This window comes from Bison bison, unplaced genomic scaffold (assembly GCF_000754665.1).
Source record: "Bison bison bison isolate TAMUID 2011002044 unplaced genomic scaffold, Bison_UMD1.0 scf7180017864525, whole genome shotgun sequence".
Lineage (NCBI taxonomy): Eukaryota > Metazoa > Chordata > Mammalia > Artiodactyla > Bovidae > Bison > Bison bison.
Genome location: NW_011495076.1, coordinates 968,322 through 979,430, shown reverse-complemented (window position 1 = coordinate 979,430; position 11,109 = coordinate 968,322). Strand labels below are relative to the sequence as shown.

At 42.5% G+C, this 11,109-nt stretch overlaps 1 protein-coding gene across 1 annotated transcript in view; it reads right to left on the bottom strand.

Moving 5' to 3' along the window:
- Nucleotides 1-4,559: 4,559 nt before the first annotated feature.
- BMPER (BMP binding endothelial regulator) overlaps nucleotides 4,560-11,109 on the bottom strand; it is a 252,908-nt gene continuing 246,358 nt past the window's right edge. The window contains exon 16 of the mRNA XM_010831140.1: nucleotides 4,560-5,957. Coding sequence (XP_010829442.1) covers nucleotides 5,776-5,957 — 182 coding nt within the window. The 3' untranslated portion in view covers nucleotides 4,560-5,775. The remainder of the gene's footprint in view (nucleotides 5,958-11,109) is intronic.

The window sequence follows — 11,109 nt, the reverse complement described above, 5'->3', positions numbered from 1 at the left end:
ACATAACAAACATTATTTATACTCTCAAGCCAAAGCAAAAAAAATTTTTTTCATCACCACAAACATTTCCTAAAGCCCAAAATTTCACTGCTCAAAGAACCCTCAGAGGAATTACTCAATAAGCCAAGCTCCAGTTTGGAGGAAGCAGAAAAGAATTTTATGTCAGTTTTCAAGGCATAAACTTAGTTATGACAGAGTGGCTGAAACGTGACAGAATTGTTCCAATCGGGACTCCGGGTGAGCTGTGTTTCCAGGCATTTTACCTGTAGGTGTGGTCCGACTATTTGGACCCTGAGCATCCCCTACACATGCCATCAGGCCACAGCGACGTCAACAAAAGCAGTAGTTAAATGAATAAGCAGAACTTGGACCAGTTCTGTTAAAGAACCCAGTGCTTAGGGGGTCTGAAAGATGCTTACTCACTGTACAGATAGGACGGTCTCATTAGAAGCCTCTTCACTCTTCCTTCTCTAGGTTTTCAGAAGACACATCAAGGAAATCTGAACATACCAGGTATAGGGACAAAAGGAGCTTATAACAAGATGACAAAATACCCTCAAACCCTACCTGTGCTCCCTCCACTAGATATCAAGGGGAGTTGGATAAGACCTCTCAGGGTGTGTGAATCATATTGCCATGACTCAAAAAAGTTCTGTAAATCTGACACATCCCACTGGGACTCAAGCCCTGTTGTTCTTGCACCCAGACTGCCTGCTTGTCTTTCTCCTCATCCACAAGTCACTCGTGCCTTAAGCTCCCAGATTGCACCTGCTGATATACACACACACAGACACAGACATAGACACACACACACAGACACACACTAGACACAGACACACACTAGACACAGACACACACACAGACCCACACACTTCTTGGCATACGTAGAGGGTATGCAGCCTAGTAAGGCTCATCACAGGACTCACTTTTTTTGGCAAGTTTCCCAGACACTTTCCCCAAACAGAAAACCCCAAATTGGGCTTCCTGAGGCTCCCATGACCAGCTTGCGCCCCTCTGGTTTACTACCCATCATTCACCTTGAACTCTTTCTTAGTGGCAGTGCTCAGGATGTTTGTTGAACTGAACAGAAGACAGCCAAGATTTTGATTTAAAATAGAAATATCTGTAAATCTGCTCTCCGGCCCATGTTCCTTATGTGGCGGACTAGCCCTCCCACCACCCATCACTTGCCTGTCGGCCACACAACCTTCACAAAATTCTCCCCTTCTTTCCTCCTGCCTCCTAGTTTGGGAGCTCATCATCTCTCACTTGGAGGCTCCTCTGTCCCTGGATGCTCCAGGCAAGAGCACTAGAGTGGGTTGCTATGCCCTCCTTCCGGGGATCCTCCTGACCTAGGGGTCTGCAAACCTGAATCTCCTGCTTCTAATGCATTGAAAGTAGATTCTGTACCCCCTGAGCCACCAGGGAAACCCATTTACTTTAGTACCCAAAGGTTATTTTCTGAATACACTACGACATGATACACTTCCAGAGGCTCTGCCATAAAGATAAAACTCAAGCTTCTTGGCATGACCATGGGGCCCTGTGCACATGTGTGTTACCCCTCGTCTCAGGCCATACTGCATGTGGTACAGCCACAGGCACAGAATCGCTGGCTGCCTGGGTGCTTTGCTTTCCCTGTACCTGGAACACCCTTCCCCCTTTCCTTAGCCAGTCACACTCAGAATTATCCTTTAATTCAGGTGCATCTCTACATGCAGATTTCTCACAATGTTTTCAAAGCTGGTTTGCTCAAAATTCATCTGAAAGGAAACACGATAAAGACAGATCTCATCAAGTGTTCACCATTTGATTGGTCTAATTAAACCCATGTAACAATATAGGTCTAAAGCCCCAAATCTCCCCTTAAAGGACTATTTGTCTGGGTTCTTAATTCAGGGTCAACATAATCACCAACATTTGTTTCTTTTCCCTGATAATTCTTTCTTGGCCACTTGAACTTTGTCATTTTTCAAAATTAAAACCCTGAGTTCTTAAACCATTTGTACTTCAGGATTTATAATAGGAGACAGTTTTTGCTTGCTCTTGAGGGTTATGTTTGCAGGAGGTAGCTAATTCAAATATCTTGGTGCCTATCCCCTACGGCATCTCTTTCTCCCACACCAGGAGTGTTCAGACTCACTTTCTTAAAACTTGTCAGATCCAGATGAATTTGAGTGACGAACAGCAAAGTGAACAGAAACTCAACAAGGAAAAACTCCACACATAGCTATTACAACCATGAGACCATTTGATTTTATCTATGCAAGAAAATGTATTGGTAACTTTTCTTAATTAGGGTAATGTATTCATGGACATGTACAACATTATTCTCTATTCCTTCTTGTGTGTCTGAAATATTTCATAGAAAGAAAGACCTTTCCAGTAAAAATGGTTTCTTCATGTTCGACAAAAGGTGGGGAAGAGTCAGTCACTGGTCTTTCTCCTTTTGAGGGGCGGTGCCCTTTCACAGGCTAGTGGTATGTTACTGAGTCCTAGCTTGTACTGCTCACTGAATGACATTCATCTAGAGATTAATTGTTGGGGCAAGAAACAGCAACTTTATTCAGAAATCCTGCAGACCGAGAAGATAGTAGACTAATGTCCCAAGGAACCATCTAACCTGAGTTAAGATTCAGATTTCTTTTCTATATACCAAAGGGGAGGGGGTGTGACTAGTTGTTGCAAACTTCTTGATGTCAGAATCCTTTTTTTTGCCCTTGTCAAATAGGTCAGGCCACAATGTTCCTATAAACCACCACCAAGACAAATGTTATTCTCTGTTCTGCAACTTTCTCTATGAATGGAGACGAGTTATACATGTAAAAGCCAGAGCCTTGAGAATGGGGTATCCATATATTTCAGTCTACAGGCAACATTCTTAACTTAATACAAAAGCAATAGAATATGAAATGGATCCAATATGTAGTCAGATTTGTTCTTATTGCACTCAGGTGTTCAGTAAACAGTGAGTTTAAAGGGGTGGTTTTCCCTGGTGGCTTAGACGGTAAAGAATCCACCTGCAATGCGGGAGACCTCAGTTCAATCCCTGGCTTGGGAAGATTCCAAGAAGGGAACGGCTACCCACTCCAGTATTCTTGCCTAGAGAATTCCATGGAGAGAGAAGCATGGCAGGCTATAGTCCATGGGATTGCAAAGAGTCGGACACAACTGAGGGGCTTTCGCTTTTCACCTGAAGATTTGGTAATTCTCAATGTGTTTGAATTAACTGGCATCAGTAATAGCCTTCTTCTTCAGGAATAAAAAAATGTATAAAGATTAAACCTTCGATAAGGTATGTGACACAACCTTATAATTGAGCCCCCCAAATGGATGGAAGCAGTCCATGAAGAAGAGCCTTCATCATTTTAATCATGGACAGCCATGATTAAAAGTGTTGGGAAAGAGGCTATTTAGTCTTATTCGGTAGAAGTACTCAGTCCTTGGATGAATCATGAGCAGTGAATAAATAACCTACAATTTTCCCTTCTGCATCCCTCTTTCATGGAGAAAAACCCAGTGTGAACTGGAAATGAATTTAAAGGTACTATACACAAATGAATAAATGAATAAAACAGAAGCCAACCAGAAGAGTTGATTTGCGACTGATTTGCCCTGCCTCTCCTTTGAGAACAATGGGAGAAGTATATGAGATTATGAGTGTAAAACGGTTTGGAAAACATGTCTCAGATTTCTATTCATGTAATCTCACTAGTCGGAGAAGGCAATGGCAACCCACTCCAGTACTTGGCCTGGAAAATCCCATGGACGGAGGAGCCTGGTGGGCTGCAGTCCATGGGGTCACTAAGAGTTGGACACAACTGAGCGACTTCACTTTCACTCTTCATTTTCATGCATTGGAGAAGGAAATGGCAACCCACTCCAGTGTTCTTGCCTGGAGAATCCCTGGTGGGCTGCCATCTCTGGGGTCGCACAGAGTCGGACACGACTGAAGCGACTTAGCAGCAGCAGCAGCAGTCTCACTAGTGGTGGAGTGAGTGTCTAGGCCTCCTGATCATCAAATCTGCCCATGTACTACCAAGCCTCTTTACGTCTCAGAGAAGCAAAAGTACAGCCCAAGATCTTAAACAAAGTGGACAAGATTACAAACCACACCTGGAGCCCAATTCTCTTACATCAAAGTCCCTTTTCCAAGTGCAGCCCTGAAGTGCTGGTTCCTTGTGTCCCGGATACTGAGGATGGTCACGACCCAAGCACAACAGTCACAACCACATTCCCTGATGTCCCAGCCACTCACTATTAAACTGTGTAACTCATTCAATTTACTCAAGCAGCTGGAGATGCCCCAGTAAAAACTCCAAACTAATCCTTTATCTGTCATGAATATATGAAACAGGAACACAAATGTCTTAACAAGCAATGGCAATATGCTGACTATCAAAACTTTGGAGGCTTGTTGTTAACTACTAATAATACTCTTTATAAAAATGTTATTGCATGGTATATAAAATATATCTAAATAAAGTTGCTAAAATGGATGAACTGATGTTGCCATTTATAAAGTATAACATACACATTTTGAAATAGAAAATGCATTGTTGTAAAACTTAAGCTCTTTATTTACTATAACACAGAACATTTTATTTTTAGACATCAGTGGGTTTGATTTTGTTACATTCTCACTTATTCAGCGAAAAACAAAAGTCAGGAAAATCCCATGGTGACTAGTAGTAACCTATCAGGAAATGAGAGCAAGCATGTAGACCATTCTTTGTTTGGATTGATGTTAAATCAACTGATCAGTAAAGCCTTTCTTTCTAATAATTAGGACAGATTCCATTGCAAAGAGTGTTGGACTAGGAGTCCTCTAGAAATAAAGGCTTTCACTTTATACATGGAATAGTCACAAAATATATATAGCTTACTTTGACTCAATTGGATTTGTTCATCCTAAACTGCCATGAGATTCAGAAAAATGGATATTTTCTCGTATGTTGTGCAACAGTTTCTTCAAATATCTGCTCATGCCCAGTTAAACTAACAAGATATCCAGACACTCCATCATCTCAGTGTGGGACACAGAGGTGGCCACATCCATCATACACACATATATAATTAGGAGACTTGGGGAATATGCTAAGAGGGCAAGAAATCATTTGCTTCTTCGGTTATGCTTTAGTGACGAATATACATTTCTTGGTAACCAGCCAATCAGTTTTGGAAATAATATCAGACCATGACCCAGTAAAGTCTAACAGCCTATCCCTTGCTTACATGCACCATTAGAGCCTGTCGCCAATCACCAGCCATCTCTCTCAGGCATACTTTCCTTTCTCTGGAAGCAGAAATACCCCAAAATAAATTTGCCCTTCTCCAGAAAAAACACACTCCCCATTCAACAGCAAATCCTGATCCAAAGAAAAAATTAATTCAGGCAGGCAATTTTGATCTCTTAGAAAACTTTCCTTAAAAATGACAAATGTGTGTGATGGTAAAGCCATCCAATATGTCTGCATGCTGCCTTATTAAATTAAAAACACTTGATTTATTTATACAATGTCTTCAATGGCTTACAGATTAGGATCCTAGAAACAATACATGTCTTATAGCAAAAAATATACATATAAGAATCCACCTATAGTTTATATAAATGATGAAATGCTTCTGAATATATCTATATATCTATATATGTACACATATATACTCTGTGTGTGTGTTTGCAGAATCAGCACACAAATACTGCAGTCTTTCATTGGCTCTTCCACTTCAGTGTCAAGGACACTAGGTTCAAAGTCTGAAGGAACGGAACAAAGGTCACCGCTGAGGACAGAGGACTGGCTTGATGCACCTTCCTTTGTGAAGGACCAAATTTGCTGGGCAGTGACACCCAGCAACGCACGGCTTATTGCAGGGGCCGATCTCATTCCAGTTGTCACAGGTCTTGGCACATCCTGGGCCACAGGTATCATACACGGCCCCATGCTTACACTGGGTGGCTGGAAAAGAGAGGAGATGAAGGTGAGATGTGAGGAAACAGCCAGGTTAATTCACCCTCAGCCCCATGCCATTCCCACAGGCTCATGTCACTCATGGCATGGGTCTCCCCACAGCACAGGTGCACGTCTGCCTCCTAACAAAAGAAGAACAAGACCCAGCACTTCCCAGACACTCTGGGAATCACCTGCATCTGGAAAAACATGAAACATCCACCTGCTGAGCCAGTGAACTTCAAAATGAAAGAAAATGAGAAAGTTTTATTCCCAGATAGGAAAGACTATACATTAGTAAAGCTACATGTAAATCTACAGGTTACCTAGGTATTGAGAATGGTATGAAAAGTTAACTCCAAATAGTTCTTCCAGTTGTTGAGCTGCAATGAATAGGAATCATTGTTGCAACTACCTTGATATTCAGATATACAGAATTACACATATAGGAGATGCGGTTTTGATCCCTGGGTTGGGAAGATTCCCTGGAGTAGGAGATGGCAACTCATTTCAGTATTCTTGCCTGCGAAATTCCATGGATAGAGGAGCCTGGTGGGCTACAGTCCATGAGGTTGCAAAGAATCTGACACGACTTAGCGACTAAACACTACCACCACCAACTCATACAGGAAAAAAATCTGCCAAGGATATTAGAAATGTGTGACATACTTTAATCTAGTTACCATGTGTTGAATTAATCAATTTGAAACTAGTTAGAGCAAGAGATGGGTAGAGCCCAACAGAGAAAAATTAGATGTGTGACTGGGGAGAGGGAAGTAGCTGGCTGGCTGGTCAGAGAATATGAAAATGATGGTGTAGCCAAATCATAGCAATTTACTATCTTTGTTCAGTTGGAGCTAAAATGATTTTGACAGTATTCTGAAACTTACCAAAAATTCATGAATAGATTTGTCAGAAAAAAAAATACTGCCAGCATTCTGGAAGTTTTATGACACGCAGACTTTTCCATCTGAGTTACTTCCAATGACAATCAAAGGTGGCACCCCTCATTCTCAGGAGGAGGGATGTTGACACATGTAAGAATTTAGAAGAATCCTCTTGAAGAATAGTAATAACCGTCCAAACTCCATCTGTAGCTGTTTTTGTCTTCAGTTCATGGCACACAGCTCCTAGAACACCTGGAAATCTCCAGAGTGTTTGTATGCTAATAGGGCTGGTGGTTGGGGTCCCCAGACAGCTTCAGAATGGGGACTGCTCACCAGAAAGACCAAAGCATGATTAAAGGCTCAGAACTTTCAGCACTTTTTGCCAGGGATGCAGACAGGGACTGGATATTGAGATTATCACTTTCAGTCAATGATTTAATCAACTACGCCTACATAGGGACTGCTGCTACCGCTGCTAAGTCGCTTCAGTCGTGTCTGACTCTGTGTGACCCCACAGATGGCAGCCCACTAGGCTCCTCTGTCCCTGGGATTCTCCAGGCAAGAATACTGGAGTGGGTTGCCATTTCCTTCTCCAATGCATAAAAGTGAAAAGTGAAAGTGAAGTCGCTCAGTCGTGCCTGGCTCTTAGCGACCCCATCTCCATACAAATCCCTAAATGACTAACGACAGGGTTCAGAAAACTTTGGAACAGGAGGACTCATTGAGGTGCTGGGATTATGGTGTCCCCGCTCTATCAGGACAGAAGCTCTTGTGTTTGGGGGACACTTCTGGAACCTACTCTCTGTGCCTCTTTATCTGGCTGTTCATTTGTATCCCTTATAATAAACGGCTCAGACAGTTTATTAGAGAATCCCAGCTGCAATGCAGGAGGCCCAGGTTCAACCTCTGGGTTGGGAAGATGCCCTGGAATAGAAACTCACTCCAGTATTCTTGCCTGGAGAATCCTAAGGACAGAAGAGTCTGGCAAGCTATAATCCATGGAGTAGCCAAGAATAGGACACAACTGAGCAACGAACACTTTCACTTTACTTTCAAGAGTAGATAAGGGTTTTTCAGAGTTTTGTGAGCCCTTCTAGAAAATGATTAAGCCCAAAAGAGAAGGAGGCTGTGAGAACAGCTCTCTGCCCCTACACTGTAGCCAAGTGGAGCAGAGAGAGGGTAACCTAGGGACTCACTACTTGGCAACCAGCATCTGAAATGAGGTGTCTTATGGGACTGAGCCCTTAAACCTGTGGAGGTTGATGCTAACTCTGGGCAGTTAATCTCAAAACTCTACTCAATGTCCTATGGTGACCTAAATGGGAAGAAAATCCAAAAAAGAGTGGATATAAGTATACATATAGCTGATTCAGGCTTCCCTGGTAGCTCATCTGGTAAAGAATTTGATTGCAATGCAGGAGGCCCTGGTTTGATTCCTGGGTCAGGAAGATCCCCTGGAGAAGGGATAGGATACCCACTCCAGTATTCTTGGGCTTCTCGTGGCTCAGTCAGTAAAGAATTGGCCTGCAATGCGGGAGACCTGGGTTTGATCCCTGGGTTGGGAAGACCCCCTGGAGGAGGTCATGGCAACCCACTCCAGTATTCTTGCTTGAAGAATCCCCATAGACAGAGGAGCCTGGTGGGCTTCAGTCCATGGGGTTGCAAAGAGTCAGACATGACTGAACAACTGAGCACAGCACACAGCGGATTCACTTTGCTATGCAGTAGAAACTAACACAACGTTGAAAAGCAGCTAACTTCTTGCAGACACCTTCTCACTCTTGGGCTTCTTTATCTTCTCTTTAACACTAAAGGTTCAAATTGCCTCCAAGACCCTTTCCGTGACATTCTTTTCTCTTCTCATTAATTCTCTTCTCCTACCTTCCCTTCTTCTTTCTTCCCTTCCCTCTCTTTCTCTATCAGTTATTAAATATTAGCTCTAATTTCCAGTCAAAACACTCTGAAATTGATTATCATTAGCTTGGATTCTCTCCCCAAACCAATCATTTTTCCAAATCTTAATTCAAACATCACCTCCTTCAAGTAGCTTCCTGGATCTCTCCAAGATACCCTTCCCTGCTCTGCATCCAACAGCACTTCTCACATTACAGTTACCTGCTTACTTGTTTTAATCTCCCAGTTATGTGCATCTGTGGGCTTCCACTGTGGCTCAGCTGGTAAAAAATCCACCTGTAATGCGGGAGACCTGGGTTCGATCCCTGGGTTGGGAAAATCCCCTGGAGAAGGGAAAGGCAACCCACTCTAGTATTCTGACCTGGAGAATTCCATGGACTCTATACTCCATGGGGTCGCAAAGGGTCGGACACCACTGAGGGATTTCATCTCACTGTGCATCTGTAGCTCCTATTTGGAGACCTTCGAAAGAGTCTCCTAAGGGTCTTTTAAAAGACATATATTCCTCAGTCCCTTCCCTAAAGATTTTTGCTCTGTGTCTACAGTGGAGCCTTGGGCAGCTGTAAATTTTAAAGGTTCCAGGGGTCACTATAACAAGCACCCTTGCTTGAACAGAATGAACCACCAAAGCTAGGGCTCCTGAGGGCAGAGTCCTTGTCTTCCATGATGTAAAGTTCTGGCACAAGGCCAAGCAGAGAGGAGCAGCTTAATAAATGCCTGTGCCTGTTGGATGATGATTTAATCTTAATGAAGTTCCATCCATCATCTTGATTCCCAATTTGGATTACATTTGGCTGGCCTTGAGTTCATTTTCCACTCTGCTGCTTCCAGAATGCCTCTTTCAACTCACTTTTCGCTCCAGATACTTTATTCCCCTCAGATCTCGCAAAGATCCCTCCTACTATGAAAACTCGGCAGATTTCCTGTCTCTCTCACCCACGTTCTTTCCTTTTCCCTCCTTCTCCTACAGACATGTGTTCCCCCATGTCTTTTCCTCTCTCTGACCTCTCAAGTCTTTCTTCTAACTGCACATGTACTTTCCTACTGCTTCTCTGTGACATCTTACCTTCGACTACTGAACAGATATTTTCCTCACCATTTGTTAGGTAGAAAATGCAGAACTACTAGGGGAAAAGTGGATTATTTTCACCATTGCTATTCAATTCAAATTAAATCAATAAACATTTACTGAGTATCTACTATGGGGCAGGCATCCTCTTAGGCCAGGGAATCCGATGTGAATCAGATATCATCTCTGAGGTTTAGTCTCAGGAGCCAGGACTTAAAACCAAATGGGTGATTTAAGTCAGTTCTAATGAGGTGGATGAACCTATAACTTATTATACAGAGTGAAGTAAGTCAGAAAGAGAAAGATAAATATCATATTCTAACGCATGTATACGGAATCCAGAAAAATGATACTGAAGAATTCTAACGCATGTATATGGAATCCAGAAAAATGGTACTGAAGAATTTATTTACAGGGCAGCAATGGAGAAACAGACATAAAGAATAGACTTATGGACATGGGGAGAGGGGATGCGAGGGTGAGATGTATGGGAAAAGTCGCATGGAAACTTACATTACCATATGTAAAACAGATAACCAATGGGAATTTGCTCTATGGCTCAGGAAACTCAAACAGGGGTTCTGTACCAACCTAGAGGGGTGGGATGGGGAGGGAGATGGGAGGGATGTTTAAAAGGGAGGGAATATATGTATACCTATGGCTGATTCATGTTGAGGTTTGACAGAAAACAACAAAATTTTGTAAAGCAATTATCCTTCAATAAAAAAATAAATTAAAAAAAACACAAATGGGTGAAGGAGACACAGAAATGGATTCCTAATTAAATGCAAGATGAACACATTAGAGAGTAAGAATGAAGTACAGTGGATCAGTAAGAGAGACATCAACTCAACATTGAGGTCTGGTTAGGGATTAAGATGGGCTTGATAAAGGACAGAAATGGTATCGACCTAACAGAAGCAGAAGATATTAAGAAGGGGTGGCAAGAATACACAGAAGAACTGCACCAAAAAGATCTTCACGACCCAGATAATCACGATGGTGTGATCACTCACCTAGAGCCAGACATCCCGGAATGTGAAGTCAAGTGGGCCTTAGAAAGCATCACTACAAACAAAGCTAGTGGAGGTGATGGAATTCCAGTTGAGCTACTTCAAATCCTGACAGAGATGATGCTGTGAAAGTGCTGCACTCAATAAGCCAGCAAATTTAGAAAACTCAGCGTGGCCACAGGACTGGAAAAGATCAGTTTTCATTCCAATCCCAAAGAAAGGCAATGCCAAAGAATGCTCAAACTACCACACAATTGCACTCATCTCACACGCTAGTA